Raw genomic sequence first — 16,975 nt, 5'->3', positions numbered from 1 at the left:
ACCAAGCGATCAAAAAGTCATATGCACCCTAAAATAGTACCAATCAAAGCGTCATCTCATACTGAAAAAAATGAGCCCCTATATAAGACAGTCGCCCAAAATTTTAAAAAAAACTATGGCTTTCAGAATATGGAGACACTAAAAAAATCATTTTTTCAAAAATGCTATATTATGTAAAATTGAAACAAACAACCAAAAAAGTTGTCATGTTTGGTATTGTCGCGTCCGTAACAACCTGCTCTATAAAAATACCCCATGATCTAACTTGTCAGATAAACACTGTAAATAACAAAAAATAAAGCTATTTATGTTACCTTGCCTGTAATATGTAATATAGAGCAACCAAAAATCATATGTACCCTAAAATAATACGAAGAAAACTGCCATCTTATCCCGTAGTTTCCAAAATGGGGTATTTTTTTGGAGTTTCTAATCTAGGGGTGCATCAGGGGGTCTTCAAATGGGACATGGTGTCAAAAAACCAGTCCAGCAAAATCTGCCTTCCAAAAACCATATGTGCTGTCCGCATCCGTTGCTCCGTTCCGTGGCCCCGCAAAAAAAATATAGCATAACCTATTCATGTCCGTTTTGCGGACAATAATAGGCATTTCTACAATGGGCCGCCCGTTCCGCAAATTGTGGAAGGCACACGGATGGCTTCTGTTTTTTGCGGATCCGCGGACCGCAAAATACGGAACGGTCATGTGCATGAGGCATTAAGGTGAAAAGTGGCTCGGTAGTGAAGGGGTTAATCTCCCCCAATGTGCTTAAGGCCGTAGTTCTGGTCCGCATCCAAGCTGCAGTTTTTGCGTCTCGGATGCGGACCCATTCACTTCAATGGGACCGCAAAAGATGCGGACAGCACTCCGTGTGCTGTCCGCATCCGTGGCTCCGTTCCGCGGCCCCGCTAAAAAAATATAACATGTCCTATTCTTGTTCGTTTTGCGGACAAGAATAGGCATTTTCTACAATGGGCCGCCCATTCCGTTCCGCAAATTGCGGAAGGCACACGGGCGGCTTCCGTTTTTTGCGGATCCGCAATTTGCGGACCGCAAAAAACGGCACGGTCATGTGCATATAGCCTAAAAAAGAGACACACAGATGAAAAGTATTATGGGGGAGATTTATCAAACTGGTGTAAAGGAAAACTTGCTTAGTTGCCCATAGCAACCAATTCGATTTCAGCTTTCATTTTTCAGAGCTTCTTTGGAAAATGAAAGGTAGAATCTGATTGGTTGCTATGGGCAACTAAACCAGTTTTCCTTTACACCAGTTGGAAAAAAGACACAGAGATGAAAATTATTATGAGATTTATTAAAACTGGTGTAAAGGAAAACTGGTTTAGTTGCCAATAGTAACCAATCAGATCACTGCTTTCATTTTTCAGAACTCCTTTGGAAAATGAAAGGTGGAATCTGATTGGTTGCTATGGGCAACTAAGGCTCCCCCTATATCTTCTATGTTGTTCCAGGTGTAAATTTTGTAAAATTAGCTTTCTTCAGGTTCGCTAAAAGTTTTGCTAATGAAGCGCCTCTTACTGCTATGCAATCCTATCAAATGTCTAATGAATTCATCGGACAGTGGTGATTTTGCATTGCCTGGGGGGCGTGGGGAGGCACAGTTACATTTGACATGCAGGGTGGACATTAGGACCCTGAGGAGGACGTCCTCTCTCTGCAGAACTGAGCTAAAACAAACAGCTGAGTGAGAGCAGAGGGAAGGGAGGGAGATAGAGAGACAGACAGAGGGCTACAGGGGGAGACTGGAGGCAGCAGCAGGAGAGGAGGAGGAGGGCGACATCATCATCATCACTGGGGGTCCATCCACCACAGGCTGGGCCAGAATGTGAAGGAGCTGGCAGCCTCTCACCTCCCCCATTCATACCAATCTCTCTATCATCCTGCCTGCAGTAAGCATGAGAAGGATCAGGGCTAATGCCATCGCCATCCTGACTGTAGCCTGGATCCTGGGCACCTTCTACTACCTATGGCAGGACAACAAACCCCATCCTGCAACCTCCAGCAGATCACCGGGCAGCAGAATCCGGGCAGCGGCCAGGCAGGAGGGGCACCGAGAGGACAGGACCAGCCCTGGGGCTGTAAGTATCAGCACCTTATCATGTATGCCCATCATCGGGGAGGGCGACTGGTCCCTGGAGAAGGACGGACCAGCTATGCCCATCACGCTGAGGTTTTCTGCCTCATCTTTCATATCTGGCCAATTCTTTTGTGTTATTATAGCAGTGATACCTTTATTTGATATTGGTGGTAATTACCGCTATTCATACCTGGTACACAATCCCCTCTCCAGAGTAACTTCAGGCACCTGGAGTTACGACTCCCTATCCCTGAAACTTGTTGTCCTTACTCCACCCGCCCTGACAGCCATGTCGCCTATTAATCTGGCGTTAGTCGTTTTCCATATACGTTAGGACCAGTATTGAGCCCTCAGGTCGGCTCTGTGCCCATGATCAATCCATCGACCAGTTTTATTCTGATGACCTGTAAGTATCGCCATAGAAAAATGATTATGTCCACCTGCAGCCTTGAAGGTCTACAACTCCCAATGTGTCCCACAGCCAAAGCACATCTGGAGTTGTAGTGCCGCAACAGCCGGAGAACTACAGATTCAAAACCAAATGATGTCCAGTATAGAACTGTCATGATTCGGTTTATTCGGCTTTTTGTCACAACAAGTGTATCCAGGAGTAGATCAACCAGACTGTAACATGGTTGCCTACTTATACATTAGGGCTCATGCACACGAAGAAGACTAGGACATGTTCTATTTTTTTGAGGAACAGATGTGCGGACATACGGAAACGGAATGCACACGTCATTTCCGGGTTTTTTTTTGCGGACCCATTGAAGTGAATGGTTCCGCATACGGACTTGCTTGGGATAATATTAAAAATAAAAAAGGGCGGTGTGCCTGAAACCCTTTGTCACTGCTCTTGGACTTCTGCCCCTTTCCTTTGAGTTTGTTCCAAACTTATAGCAAGGGCTGGAAATCTCTGACCAGCACTCACATGGCATCACTGGTAGGGCTCGTGAACAATAACGTATATTTTCTTTTTGTGTCCTGTATGCGGAACCATTCACAAAAATTTTTAATCACTTATTATTATTATTTATTATTATTAATGCGTCATTCATTCCATGGCGTTGTACATATGATAAGGGATATACATACATAATACAGACAATTGCACTAATCATAAACAAGACGAGTTACAAACTGGTACAGAAGGAGAGAGGGCCCTGCCCGTGAAGGCTTACAATCTACATGGTATGGGAGAAGGACACAATAGGTGAGGGTGAAGCTGGTCATGGCGGTATAGAGGTAGCAGGGTCACTGGTTGTAGGCTTGTCTGCAGAGGTGGGTTTTCAGGTTTCTTTTGAAGGATTTCACTGTAGGTGAGAGTCTGATATGTTGGGGTAACGAGTTCCAGAGTATGGGAGATGCACAGGAGAAATCTTGGAGGCGATTGTGGGAAGAGGCGATAAGAGGAGAGGAGAGAAGGAGGTCTTGTGAGGATCGGAGAGTGCGTGTGGGGATATAACGGGGAAGTAGCTCAGAGATGTAGGGAGGGGACAGATTGTGGACGGCCTTGTATGTATTTGTTAGTATTTTTAACTGAATTCGTTGGGCAATGGGGAGCCAGTAAAGGGATTGGAAGAGGGGAGAGGCAGAGGAGTAACAGGGTGAGAGGTGGATTAGTCGGGCAGCAGAGTTGAGGATAGATTGGAGAGGTGCAAGAGTGCTAAATGGAAGGCCACAGAGGAGAGTGTTGCAGTAGTCTAGGTGGGAGATGATGAGGGCATGTACAAGCATTGTCGCAGATTCAAAGTTGAGGAAAGCACGGATGCGGGAGATGTTTTTGAGTTGGAGGCGGCAGGTGGTGGAAAGGGCTTGGATGTGCGGTCGGAAGGAGAGGGCAGAATCCAAGGTCACTCCAAGGCAGCAGACTTGGTTGACCGGGGAGAGTGTGCAGCCATTGATCGTGATAGATAGGTCTGTTGGGGGGGTTGAGCAAGTTGGTGGAAAGAGGATAAATTCTGTTTTATCCATGTTTAAGTGTTAGAAAGCGAGAGGAGAAGAAGGATGATATAGCAGATAGACATTCTGGATAATAAGGTGGTGATGTCAGGGCCAGAGAGGTAGATTTGTGTGTCGTCAGCATAAAAGTGATACTGAAAGCCATGGGACTCTATGAGATGTCCCAGGCCGAAAGTGTCGATAGAGAAGAGCAGGGGTCCTAGGACAGAGAGGGAATGAGACGAGGAGGTGGTGTGAAAGTGGGAGACATTAAACGTCCAGTCTGTGAGGTATGATTTGATCCAGGAGAGGGCCAGGTCAGTCTGCATTCCATGTCCGTTCTGCAAAAAAATAGAACATGTCCTATTATTGTCCGCAATATGAACAAGTATAGGACTGTTCTATTAGGGGCTGGCTGTTCCATTCTGCAAAATACGGAATGCACATGGCCAGTAGCCATGTTTTGCGGATTCGCAGTTTGCGATCCGCATAACACCCAACAATCGTGTGCATGATCCTATGGCTAACCTCCGGCACTCCAGTTGTGGTAATATTATAACTCCCAAGATGTACAGTTGCTTGGCTGTTCTCAGAACTCCATAGAAATGAATGGAGCATGCTGGGAGTCGTAGTTTCACCACAGCTGGAGTGCCGGAGGTTAGCAATCGTTGTGTGCGGTATAGTCTGAGCTTGTAGTCCTCCACCAGTGTTTTGTGGCAAGTCTACAGTACATACAGTCAGGAACAGAAGTATTTGAACGCCCTGCGATTTTGCAAGTTCTCCCAATTAGAAATGACGGAGGGGTCTGAAATTCACATTGTAGGTGCATTCCCACTCTGAGACAGAATTGAAAAAAGAAATTCAGGAAATCACATTGTATGATTTTTAAAGAATTTATTTGTCTTGCACTGCTGAACATAAGTATTTGAACACCTGAGAAAATCTGTGGTAATATTTGGTACAGAAGCCTTTGTTTGCAATTACAGAGGTCAAACGTTTCCTGTAGTTCTTGACCAGGTTTGCACACACTGCAGCAGGGATTTTGTCCCACTCCTCCACACAGATCTCCTCTAGATCTGTCAGGTTTCGGGGCTGTCGCTGAGCAACACAGAGTTGCAGCTCCCTCCAAAGATGTTCTATTGGATTTAGGTCTGGAGACTGGCTAGGCCACTCCAGAACCTTTATATGCTTCTTACGGAGCCACTCCTTGGTTATCCTGGCTTTGTGCTTCTGGTCGTTGTCATGTTGGAAGACCCAGCCATGACCCATCTACAATGCTCTGACTGAGGGAAGGAGGTTGTTGCTCAAAATCTCACAATAAATGGCCCCATTCATCATCTCCTTAATACAGTGCAGTCGTCCTGTCCCCTTCGCAGAAAAGCACCCCCCAAAGCATGATGTTACCACCCCCATGCTTCACAGTAGGGATGGTGTTCTTGGGATGCAACTCATCCTTCTTTTTCCTCCAAACATGAAGAAGTTTAGACCAAAAAGTTCTACTTTGGTCTCATCTGGCCACATGACTTTTTTCCATGCCTCCTCTGGATCATCCAGATGGTCATTGGCAAACTTTAGACAGGCCTGGACATGTGAGGAATTACCAGTAGAAAGAGGGAGGTGCTCATGCCGCTCTACAGAGCACTAGTGAGACCTCATTTGGAGTATTGTGCTCAGTACTGGAGACCATACCTCCAGAAGGATATTGATACTTTGGAGAGAGTTCAGAGAAGAGCTACTAAACTGGTACATGGATTGCAGGATAAAACTTGCCAGGAAAGATTAAAGGACCTTAACATGTATAGCTTGGAAGAAAGAAGAGACAGAGGGGATATGATAGAAACTTTTAAATACATAAAGGGAATCAACAAGGTAAAAGAGGAGAGAATATTTAAAAGAAGAAAAACTGCTACAAGAGGACATAGTTTTAAATTAGAGGGGCAAAGGTTTAAAAGTAATATCAGGAAGTATTACTTTACTGAGAGAGTAGTGGGTGCATGGAATAGCCTTCCTGCAGAAGTGGTAGCTGCAAATACAGTGGAGGAGTTTAAGCATGCATGGGATAGGCATAAGGCCATCCTTCATATAAGATAGGGCCAGGGGCTATCCATAGTATTTAGTATATTGGGCAGACTGGATGGGCCAAATGGTTCTTATCTGCCGACACATTCTATGTTTCTATGACTTTAGCAGGGGAACCTTCCATGCAATGCATGATTTGAAACCATGACGGCGTAGTGTTCTACCAACAGAGACCTTTGAAACTGTGGTCCCAGATCTCTTCATGTCATTGACCAGCTCCTCTCTTTTAGTTCTGGGCTGATTCCTCACCTTTCTTATCACCAGTGATACCCCACGCGGTGAGATCTTGCATGGAGCCCCAGTCCGAGGGAGACTGACAGTCGTCTTCAGCCTCTTCCATTTTCTAACAAGTTCTCCAACAGTTGATCTATTTTCACCAAGCTGCTTTGGAATTGCCCCGTAGCCCTTTCCAGCCTTGTGGAGGTCCACAATTTTGTCTCTGGTGTCTTTTGACAGCTCTTAGGTCTTGCCCATGGTAGTACCTGGCGTCTGACTGACTGTGGGGTGGACAGGTGTCTTTAAAGAGCTCAGGCAGGTGCTACTAAGTTAGATTAATGAGTGGAGTAGAGGTGGACTTTTTAAAGGCACAGTAACAGGTCTTTGAGAGCCAGAATTCTTGCTGTTTCTTAGGTGTTCAAATACTTATGTTCAGCAGTGCAAGACAAATACATTCTTTAAAAATCATACAATGTGATTTCCTGTTTTTTATTTTATTTTAATTTTTTATTTTTTTATTCTGTCTCAGAGTGGGAATGCACCTAAAATGTGAATTTCAGACCCCTCCATGATCTCTAAGTGGGAGAACTTGCAAAATTGCAAGGTGTTCAAATACTTCTGTTCCTCACTGTAGGAGAAGATAGTTTTGGGTGGATTTCTCTATAAGGCTATAGTAAGTCTTTTGATCACATCTATCTTATATCTTGGTATTTTGAAGACCTTTTTTGTGACTTGGATACCACGTGTGTAGTGAATGCTTTATACCGATCCTTGGGCATTGTATCCTCTCCCCATTGATACAGGTGGCAGGCTGGGTCACTCTGGAGATGTGTGGCGGTGGATAGTGTTTCATCCGTGTGTGTACATGCTGATATTATGTGTTCCGGTATCCATGGCAGCCAGTATTCCAGAAATGTGATTGTACGGCTTCTGGCTTTTTATGGAATCTGGTGCGGACTTTGTTGCTGAAACCAGACATAGACTTGGGAACCCGAATTCCAATTAACCTGAATTGTTAAGGTTCTTTCAAGATTCTGGGTGACCTCTGAAATTTTTTGGAATAGCTACTCGCCCATCAAGTCCTATGGAAACATGAAATACGAAAAAAATCTCTAGATCCTTGCACGAATCTATGGTCACACGTCTTGTAAGCCTACTCTTTTGACATCTAAAATGTCTACAGATAAATGGCTTCTGTCTGTGAAGTACAATGGATCCTGTGACCTGTGTGTGCACTAAGTAGAAAATATACCGCTATATATTGTTGCCTAGAAAGGGCCATGAGGTTTGATTAATTTATTGATGCTCTACGTTGACAAGAGCCTATGGGTATATGGACATGGAAGGGAGCGTTCCTGGAATTTCATTGATTTGCAGTTAAATGTGCGTAATATTATAATTTAAAGGGCAATACTGACTACACTGACACTACAAGTGCTCCATCTTATAGTGTCCACATTGTAAATCATGGGGACCACATGCATTTGTATGGACACGACGCATTAAGGTCCATGAAAGGCTGCTGCATGGACGTGCTAGTGTAAACAGTCTCAAGACGTGTAAAGATGAACGTTCTTGCACACTCAATCTTCATTGAGGCTGGGGCTTTATACCTACTTATTGTATGCAGTGTCTTCCAATATTCTCATGCAAGTGATTTATTAAATTTTTTCCCCTGCTATTTAGGGCTCATGCACACGGCCGTAGTTTTGCATCCGATACGCATTTTTTTCGGATTGGATGTGCATCCATCAACTCAACGGGGCCGCAAAAGATATGTGCTGTCCGCATCCATAAGTCCTTTCCGTGGCCCTGCAAAAAAGATAAAACATGTCCTATTGTTGTCCGGTTTGTGGACATGGATAGGACGTTTCTGCAGGAGTAAAAAAATAAAATGGAGGCATGCACACGGCCGGTATCTATATTTTGCGGATCTGCGATTTGCAGACCACAGAACACTTATGGCCGTGCACATGAGCCCTTACCCTCAGTTCAGACCTGAGCGTTTTACAGCGCGTTCCTACGCGCTGTAAAACGCTCAACAAGGAGAAACCAATGCTTCCCTATGGGAATGGTTCTCACCTGGGCGTTTTACAGCGCGTACGATCGCGCTGTAAAACGCCCGACGCTCAAACAAGTACATGAGCGTTTTTTTGGGCGCTTGTCGCGCGTTCCCGTACATAGACTTTCGGGAACGCGCGACACTGTGTGTACGCTTGTCTCTGTATGCGCGATTGTAAACGCCCGTACAATCGCGCATACAGAGCGCTCCTTTCAGAACGCTCAGGTGTGAACTGAGCCTTAGAGAAGTTTCCTCAAAGATGAAAAAAAAACATAATATCTCATTGCGATATTGGGTAAATTTTCATGTACATAAAGACACAAAAAAAAGCTTGTAAAAAATACATTATGTACCGGGAAAAAAAAGTGTGTGCATAAAGGAAGCCGTATATGGATCACAATTTAGAATTTAGTGGGATTATGAGATTTATCAAAACGGGTGTAACGAAAAACTGGCTTAGGCTACTTTCACACTTGCGTTGTTGTTGTCCGGTATTGAGATCCGGCAGAAGGTCTCAAAACCGGGAAAAAATGGTTTTGTTTAGTCCTCATGCATTCTGAATGGAAAGAGATCCGTTCAGGATGTCTTCTGTTCCGTCAGCATTCTGCTTTGTGACCGGTCACAAAACCACTGCAAGCTGCAGTTTTATGTCCGTTCATAAAAACAGGGAAAAAAACGGATCTGGGGCTGAAAACAACGTAAGTCAATGGTGACCCTTTTTTTATAAGGAGCCTAAAAAAACGTATCCGTCACCCATTTACTTTCAATGTATTTAGTGATCTGTTTTTTTTCGGTTTTGATTTCACACAAACTGCATTCTAACGGAACGGATGCATCTAGATTTGCAGAATCAAAATGGATTTGTTTATTTCCGGTAGTGAGCTCCTCTGCCGGATCTCAATACCGGAATTAACAACGCAAGTGTGAGTGTAGCCTTTAGGGATCGACCGATTATCGGTTTTGCCGATATTTAGGATTTTGACCGTTTTCGGTATCGGCATCTATTCCGATAACGTATGGGGAACAAGGATCGCGCTGCTCTCGGCGCTCTGTGTTCCCTCAGCAGCACAGGGGAGAAGGAAGCAGTGTCTCCTCCCCCTGTGCTGCTGCTGCCGCTGCCACCAATGAGTAGACAGATGGGAAGAGGAGGGGCGGGGCTGTGGCCGCTGCGCCACCAATGATGTTAACTTACTCATTCATTCAAATTGAACAGGAGGCGGGAGCTGGCTGCAGAATCACATAGCCGGCTCCCGACCTCTATGAGCGATAGCTGCGATCTGCGGTAGTTAACCCCTCAGGTGCCGCGGATTGCAGCTACAGTTTATAGAGGTCGGGAGCCGGCTATGTGATTCTGAAGCCAGCTCCCGCCTCCTGTATATGAATAAATGAGAGATTTATCTTCATTGGTGGCGCAGTGCGCCCCCCCCCCCACCCAAGCCCCCCAGTATTAATCATTGGTGGCAGTGGCCACAGGGTCCCCTCCTCCTCCGATCGGAGCCCCAGCAGTGTAATCCTGGGGCTCCGATCGGTTACCATGGCAGCCAGGACGCTATTGAAGCCCTGGCTGCCATGTTCAGCTCCATGCTGCTGTGTGCACAAAGCACAGAGCATCAGGGACAGTGTGAGATCCTTTTTACCCTGATAGAGATCTGTCAGGGTGAATAGGACAAGGGTTCTAGTCCCTAAGGGGGCTAAAAGTTAGTAAAAAAAACAAAACACCAAAATATTAAGTATAAATGAAAAAAAGAAAGATTTACAAAAAAGAACAACTACACATTAACAATAAACATATTCATTTTCAGCAGATTTGTGTAGGGATTTTTTATTTTTAAAAAAATGAAAATTCACAGAATATCGGTATAAATTATCGGCTATCGGCATGAAAGTTCACAAATTATCGGTATCGGCCCTAAAAAATCAATATCGGTCGATCCCTAGTAGCCTTAGTTGCCCCTAGCAACCAATCAGATTCCACCTTTTCATTTTCCACAGCTCCACTGGAAAATGAAAGGTGGTTGCTATGGGCAACTAAACCAGTTTCCTTTTACACCAGTTTGATAAATCTGCCCAGTATCTTTTTGATCTAGGAAAATTTCTGGCATAAGGAAAGGGGAGCACATAAACAAGGGGATCGAGGTAGAGCAATATTATTATTTAAAGGGATTTTGGTGTTTTATTGAAACCCTACTCTCTGAGGTTGCAGAGGATGTATTACATATTGGGCACTTTGTATAATGAACTTGATACAGATGACGGGAAGCACTCTCATTACCGCGCACCTGTATTTTTGCCAAGCCTCGTCTGCTGTTGGGCAGTGTGGGTGGATGGAGACAGCTGGGTGGTGGGCAGGAGCAGCCCTGCTGCTGACTACGCTTCCAAATCATTATTAATGCTATGTTCACATACGCGTTTACAAACAGCCTGCCGGAGTTCACCAGATCCCGCCTAGCCAGATAATGCTATGCGCCACCGGACACCATTGACTATAATGGGATCCGGCCTCTTTCTGGCAGGACAAAAGGACAAGAAACCTGTTGGGAAAGGGGCCAGATTCCCGCCGATTCCATTATAGTCGACGGTGATCTGACCGTGCGCAGGGTTATCCAGCTATTCCGGATCCGGTGGACACCGGCCTCTGCCAGAACATGGTGCCGGATTTATAAATGCCTATGTGAAGGTAGCGTTAGCCTTTTGGTTTTCGCATAATCTTGGAATTCTTTTTGTTTGCAAGTTTCAACCTAATGGATTCCTGATTACATTTTCAGCTACTTCACATCTGTGTTTTTACTGGATCAGCAAAAACGCTTCAGTTATGATAATACAACCGTCTGCATCCTTACTGAATGGATCCGGTTGTATTATCTCTAAAATAGCCTTTGTGTCCGAGACGCAGTCAAAATGACGCATCCCGTGACGCACCCAAAAACAATGCTTGCAGCGGTTTTGTGTCCAGCATGAGAATGAAACGGAACGGAATGCGTTCTGGTGCCCTCGCTCCGTTCTGTTCAGTTTTGTCCCTATTGACAATGAACGGGAACAAAACCAAAGTGTTTTCCTCCAGTATTGAGATCCTGTGACGGATCTCAATACCAGAAAGGAAATCCGGTGTTTCCAGTGCCAAAAAGAGAGGAGCACGGATAGAAAAATAATGCACATGCATCAAAGTTGTCTCATGTATATTCTCAACATAATGAAACTATTGATAAGAATAGATAAAATAGGTGACCCTAGATTAGTACACCAGCCCCCGCAGTCGTCCCCCCCCCCCCTTCTCATTCTGGTCTATTTATTATCAGCAGCACATCCCTGATTACACAGGAAAACGCGCTGCCGATAATCGGAAATCTTTCATCCTGATGAAAGATGCCCATCAGCCGATGAATGATCGTTTGCCCGTTTATCGGTTGATTGGCCGCTCGATTATACAATTCAGATGAACTCTTATTCCCGATAATTGGCCTGAAAATCTTGGTGTTTAATAGGACCTTAAAGGGAACCTGTCACCTGGATTTTGGGTATAGAGCTGAGGACATGGGCTGCTAGATGGCCGCTAGCACATCCGCAATACCCAGTCCCCATAGCTCTGTGTGCTTTTATTGTGTATAAAAACTGATTTGATACATATGCAAATGAACCTTAGAGGAGTCCTGTATGTGACTTATCTCAGGGACAGGACTCATCTCAGGTTAATTTGCATATGTATCAAATCAGTGTTTTTACACAATAAAAGCACACAGAGCTATGGGGACTGGGTATTGCGGATGTGCTAGCGGCCATCTAGCAACCCATGCCCTCAGCTCTATACACAAAATCCAGGTCACAGGTTCCCTTTAAGGGGACTTCTTGACCCTTAGGCTTCATTCACACATCAGTGTTCCCCATACGTGTGCTGTACGTGTTCTCCACGGACAGCACCGCTCCCCATTCATTTTAATGTGTGTATTCAGACATCAGTGTTTTAGCGCGGTCCGTGGGTCCGTGTATTCAGCACGGATGCATGCTCTATTTTGTCTGTGTTCATGGATCCATCACGTCTATTATAGTCTATCGGTCCGTGAAAACCATGGACGCCAGCCGTGTTTAGCGGATCATTAGGAAGAGATGCTTTGAAAATTATTTTCCAGCTGTTCAGTGTCAGTGAACACGGAGGACACACGGACAGCAAAAAACGGACAAACGGATCCATCACGGACATCTTAACGGAGGCATCACTGACCACCTTTTCACGGATTTAAAGGGAATCTGTCACCTGGATAATTTATAAATGAACCAAAAGTGTGTCCTTACAGCTCCTCAGACCGTCTTTCCATAGGTTTTCTTTTCCCTTGGAGCTCGCTTATATCTTCATAAAAATCCACTTTTATCCTTATGCTAATGAGGCAGTAAGGTGCCCAGAGGGGCGTTATTTTCATTCAAAAGGTGCCCAGTAACGCACTCCATCAAGTGCCCAGGCCCGCCCCCACAGAGCCCTCTCTCTCCTCTCATACACTACGCTCCCAGCATTGCCATCATGCGCCCCCCCCCCCCCCGCTAATTTGCTCGCAGCCGATTACCCTGCCCACCCTCTCCCTTCAGCTTCACCAACAGTGCCAACGTCTGCTCACTTCCAGTTTAACTGAGGGCATCAACCTCAACTGTTTAATTGGGCATGCGACGAGCCCAGTGACGTTTTCGGCGCATGCCCAGTGAAACACTAGGGGGCGTGATGGCAATGCTGGGGGCGTAGTGTATGAGAGGAGAGAGAGGGCTCTGTAGGGGCGGGGGGGGGGGGGGGGCTGGGCACTCAATGGAGAGTGTTCCTGGGCACCTTTTGAATGAAAATAACGCCCCTCTGGGCACCTTACTGCCTCATTAGCATAAGGATAAAAGATTTTTATTTTGGATTTTTATGAAGATATAAAGCGAGCTCCAAGAAAAAAGAAAACCTATGGAAAGACGGTCTGAGGAGCTGTAAGGACATACTTTTGGTTTATTATTGGTTATCCAGGTGACATTCCCTTTAAGCACGGATGTGTGAATGAGGCTTTAATAGCAGATGATGCAAAATAAGGATCAGACAGTTGGATTTAAACATGCCTGATCCTTTTGTTCTCAGGGGAGGTAAGCCGCTACCAGAGACGTCTGATATTGGCCTTCTCCTCCCTCCTCGTCTGCATGTGTATGGCAGGGTCGGGATAGATGGCTGTTTGCGGAACAAGCTCAGCCGACAGCTTTCTAGTCTGTGAAGCCGGCCTAATTGGCAAGATCTTTGCGAACACGCTGCCCAGAATTTCAAGAATAACTTGATTCTTGAGCCTTTTTAAGGTCTTCGTGAGCTGAGCCCATCTGCATAGCCAACGTGATTCCCTCCTACCCTGCCACTTGTCGCCATGTTTGTTCTGCCCCTGGTGACCCTTGGCATACGTGATCGGCATCATCTTAGAATCCAGCAGCTATGGGCCGTTGTCTGTCAGATGATCAGAACCACACGGTGCCATTGTGTCTGTTTTGACGCTGTGGAGTGCCACGCAGCTGTACAGACGCAGCGGTCTCTAAACTAACGAAGAACACCCTGCATTGTACCACGTGGTACCTTCACACTAACAGTGGCACCAGTGTTATTTGATTTTCTTTTTGTTAAAAGAATGCCAGCTCCAGATGTTAGCTGAAAGTCTATGGCACGGATGTCAAGCTCATGGCGCTCTAGCTGTTGCAAAACTACAACTCCCAGCATGTCCTGATAGCTGTAGGATGTTCAGGCATGGTCTATGAGAAATATAAACCAGGACTCACAAGCATTTTTATTTTTTTGCTGATGGGGTTTTTGCTCATTAGGAGGCTTTTTTTCTCCTCTTCTGTCTCACTGGCTTCTTTTCATGCTGAAGCTCTTGCCATTTTTCAAGGCTGTTTGCTATATCTTTCTCTATAAGGAAAAAAATGGGGTCACTGCCTGAACAAAAAAATGATAAAAACTGAATGCTTTATTGATCACTTTATAATACAACTAAAAATACTCCAATTTAGTTGTATTTTACAGTAATCAATAAAACCATTCAGTTTAGTTTTTAGCTATTCTGGTGGTGACCCAATTGGTCAAACCATTTATATATTCATCAGTGACACAGTTCTGTAATGAAAAACGCAACTGCAAAAAAACACAAAAGACGCAGCTGGCCAAAAAAAAAAAAGTTTCTACTTATTTGGTGTTGGTTTTACAACCCCAAAAAAGTGCAAATTCATGTGTGTCAAGGACCCTTGGGGTGCTACCAGAGACCTACCAGATATTCCTTTATTCAACCATACGGTGCAACGTTTCGGCTCCAAAAATGAGCCTTTTTCAAGGCAAAAATGAGCCTGCTTGAAAAAGGCTCATTTTTGGAGCCGAAACGTTGCACCGTATGGTTAAATAAAGGAATATTCACTCACATCCAGCCGGAGTGCCGTCCATTTTCTGGATTCATTGGTTGGGGTAAGAAGTAGATTCCCCTGGAACGTGCACCCATTTTTTTGATAGTAGTCAGTGCCGCCATTTTTCTTTATAAACAACTATTTTTGTACCTCTGGAGTTGCTGTCCGTTTCCGACTATATGCAAGGGTAAGCAGTGAATTCCCTGGACATAGCACCCTATCTATATGGTGTGAATTGGTGCTGCCATACGTCTTCTTTATATATATATATATATATATATATATATATATATATATATATATAATGTGTGTTGTATTTTCATGGCATTTTTTTGTATGCCTTGCATTTTTTTATTTTTTTATAAGAATTTATATACTCCCCTGTAAAGTCATTTTCTTTGTAGAACAATGTGGGGAAAATACAAAACAATAAAAATGCAATACTCGCTGGAACTGATGTTTTTTTTTTTTTTCAAACAAGGCAAAAAAACTATGGATGTGTATCAGATAAAAATGCCAGACAGTGAGGAAAAAAAAAACACCAGACCCAAGCCGAAACCAGTGTGTGTGTGTGTGTGTGTGTGTGTGTGTGTGTGTGTGGAATTCAACCATAACAAATGTTTGTGGGGTGAAATTAGCCGGCCGATGAGACACTGTCATCATCTGGAAAGAAGGTGGTCATGTTTGACATTTTGTCCAATAGATGGACAAAAGTTTTTTTTTTTTTTTTTTTTTTTATCCTTGAAGGACCTTTCCTTTGTATGAATGTTCCCGGGGAGATCTTTCATCTATCGCCTGGTTTTATTGAACATGTATGGTTAGTGTGAACAACTTTAATTTCCAGTGTGCACGTGTGTCATTCAGCAGTTGTTCACCATCAACCTGGTTCTCATGTGTATGGTCACCTTTAGGCCTCATGCACACGACCGTTGTGTGCATCCGCGTCCGTTCCGTCATTTTTCACAGTTTAGCGGAGGTCCCATACATTTCTATGGAGCTGTGAAAAAAAACTGATAGTCCTTTTTTTCTCCGCGTCCGTGATTCCAGTCCGTCAAAAAAATATAACCTGTCCTATTCTTGTCAGTGGAAAAAAGAGGACGGACCCATTCAAGTCAATGGGTCCGTCAAAAAAAAAACTGATGCACAACTGGTATGTCATCCATGTCCGCGTCCGTGTCCGTTTTTTTTTCTATAAGACCTTGGTGCAATAAAATTACACTTTTCATTAACCTTCCTTTTTTTTCCCCCTGTCAGACAAAAAAAAAAGGAAGGCACAAGGAAACGCAACTGAAGCAAAATCTGACACGGACCACTGAAGCCAAATCACTGACAGTGAAAAAACACTGTTGTGTGCATGAGGCCTCAGTCTGTAGGATAATTTTAATGTTTTCCCTGCAAATTGGATTTTCTACTTATACTTTCATGGCATTTCAATTGGACAAGTCATAAAAGTGTGATTAGCGGGAGTCTAACCACTAGGGATGAGCCTGGGAATCACTTTCTACTAAAATGATTGATTGAAAAGTATACATAAAGTCATGTGTTGCAATGGCAGCCCGTGCACACTGCTGTCCACTCCCTCGGGTGGGCATGGGAGCCATGTGACTAAGGGCTCATGCATGCATACGGCCGTTGCCCAGCCATGGCCGTATTGCGGCCCACATACAGCGGGTCCGCAATACACTGGCACCGGCCGGCCGGCACCGGTAGATGCGTTGCGGTGTGGAATGGAGGCACGGATCAGAAGCCCACGGAAGCACTACGGAGTGCCTCCGTGGGTTTTTTGTCCGTGCCTCTGCACCGCAAAAAAATAGTGCTTGCGCAACTTTTTTGCGATGCGGACCGTCGGATCCGGATTTAGCACCTCATTCAATGAATGGGTCCGCGATCCGCATGCGGCAGCCCCACGGTCGGTGCCCATGCATTGTCGACTGCAATTTGCAGTCCGCAGCACGGGCCCAGCCAGCACACGGTCATGTGCATGAGCCCTAACCCTGCTTATCCTTCTGTGTTGGCAGGCCAGACCCACTTGTCCTCCGCTGACCACCAGCAGCAGGTTCAACCTAGATCTCATGTGTCTTCCGCATGCCGTGGCACGCAGTTCTCAGTGAAGGCCTATCTCTAGGGCGTGCATGCTTGCTTCTCGGCTCTTAAAGGGCCAGCTTGCGCTCCCTAGTTTTCTTTGGACAATGG

The 16,975-nt window shown here is 44.9% G+C and overlaps 1 protein-coding gene across 1 annotated transcript in view; it reads left to right on the top strand.

The window, feature by feature from the left end:
• The first annotated feature begins 1,730 nt into the window (after positions 1 to 1,730).
• The window catches only part of LOC120981454 (polypeptide N-acetylgalactosaminyltransferase 16-like), a 93,050-nt gene continuing 77,805 nt past the window's right edge, over positions 1,731 to 16,975 (top strand). Inside the window, exon 1 of the mRNA XM_040410994.1 lies at positions 1,731 to 2,098. Within this exon, the coding sequence (XP_040266928.1) occupies positions 1,916 to 2,098 (183 nt within the window). The 5' untranslated portion in view covers positions 1,731 to 1,915. The remainder of the gene's footprint in view (positions 2,099 to 16,975) is intronic.

The sequence above is a fragment of the Bufo bufo genome, chromosome 11, assembly GCF_905171765.1.
Source record: "Bufo bufo chromosome 11, aBufBuf1.1, whole genome shotgun sequence".
NCBI lineage: Eukaryota > Metazoa > Chordata > Amphibia > Anura > Bufonidae > Bufo > Bufo bufo.
The sequence above is the reverse complement of the archived record's forward strand: the minus strand, read 5'-3'. Positions and strand labels throughout refer to the sequence as shown.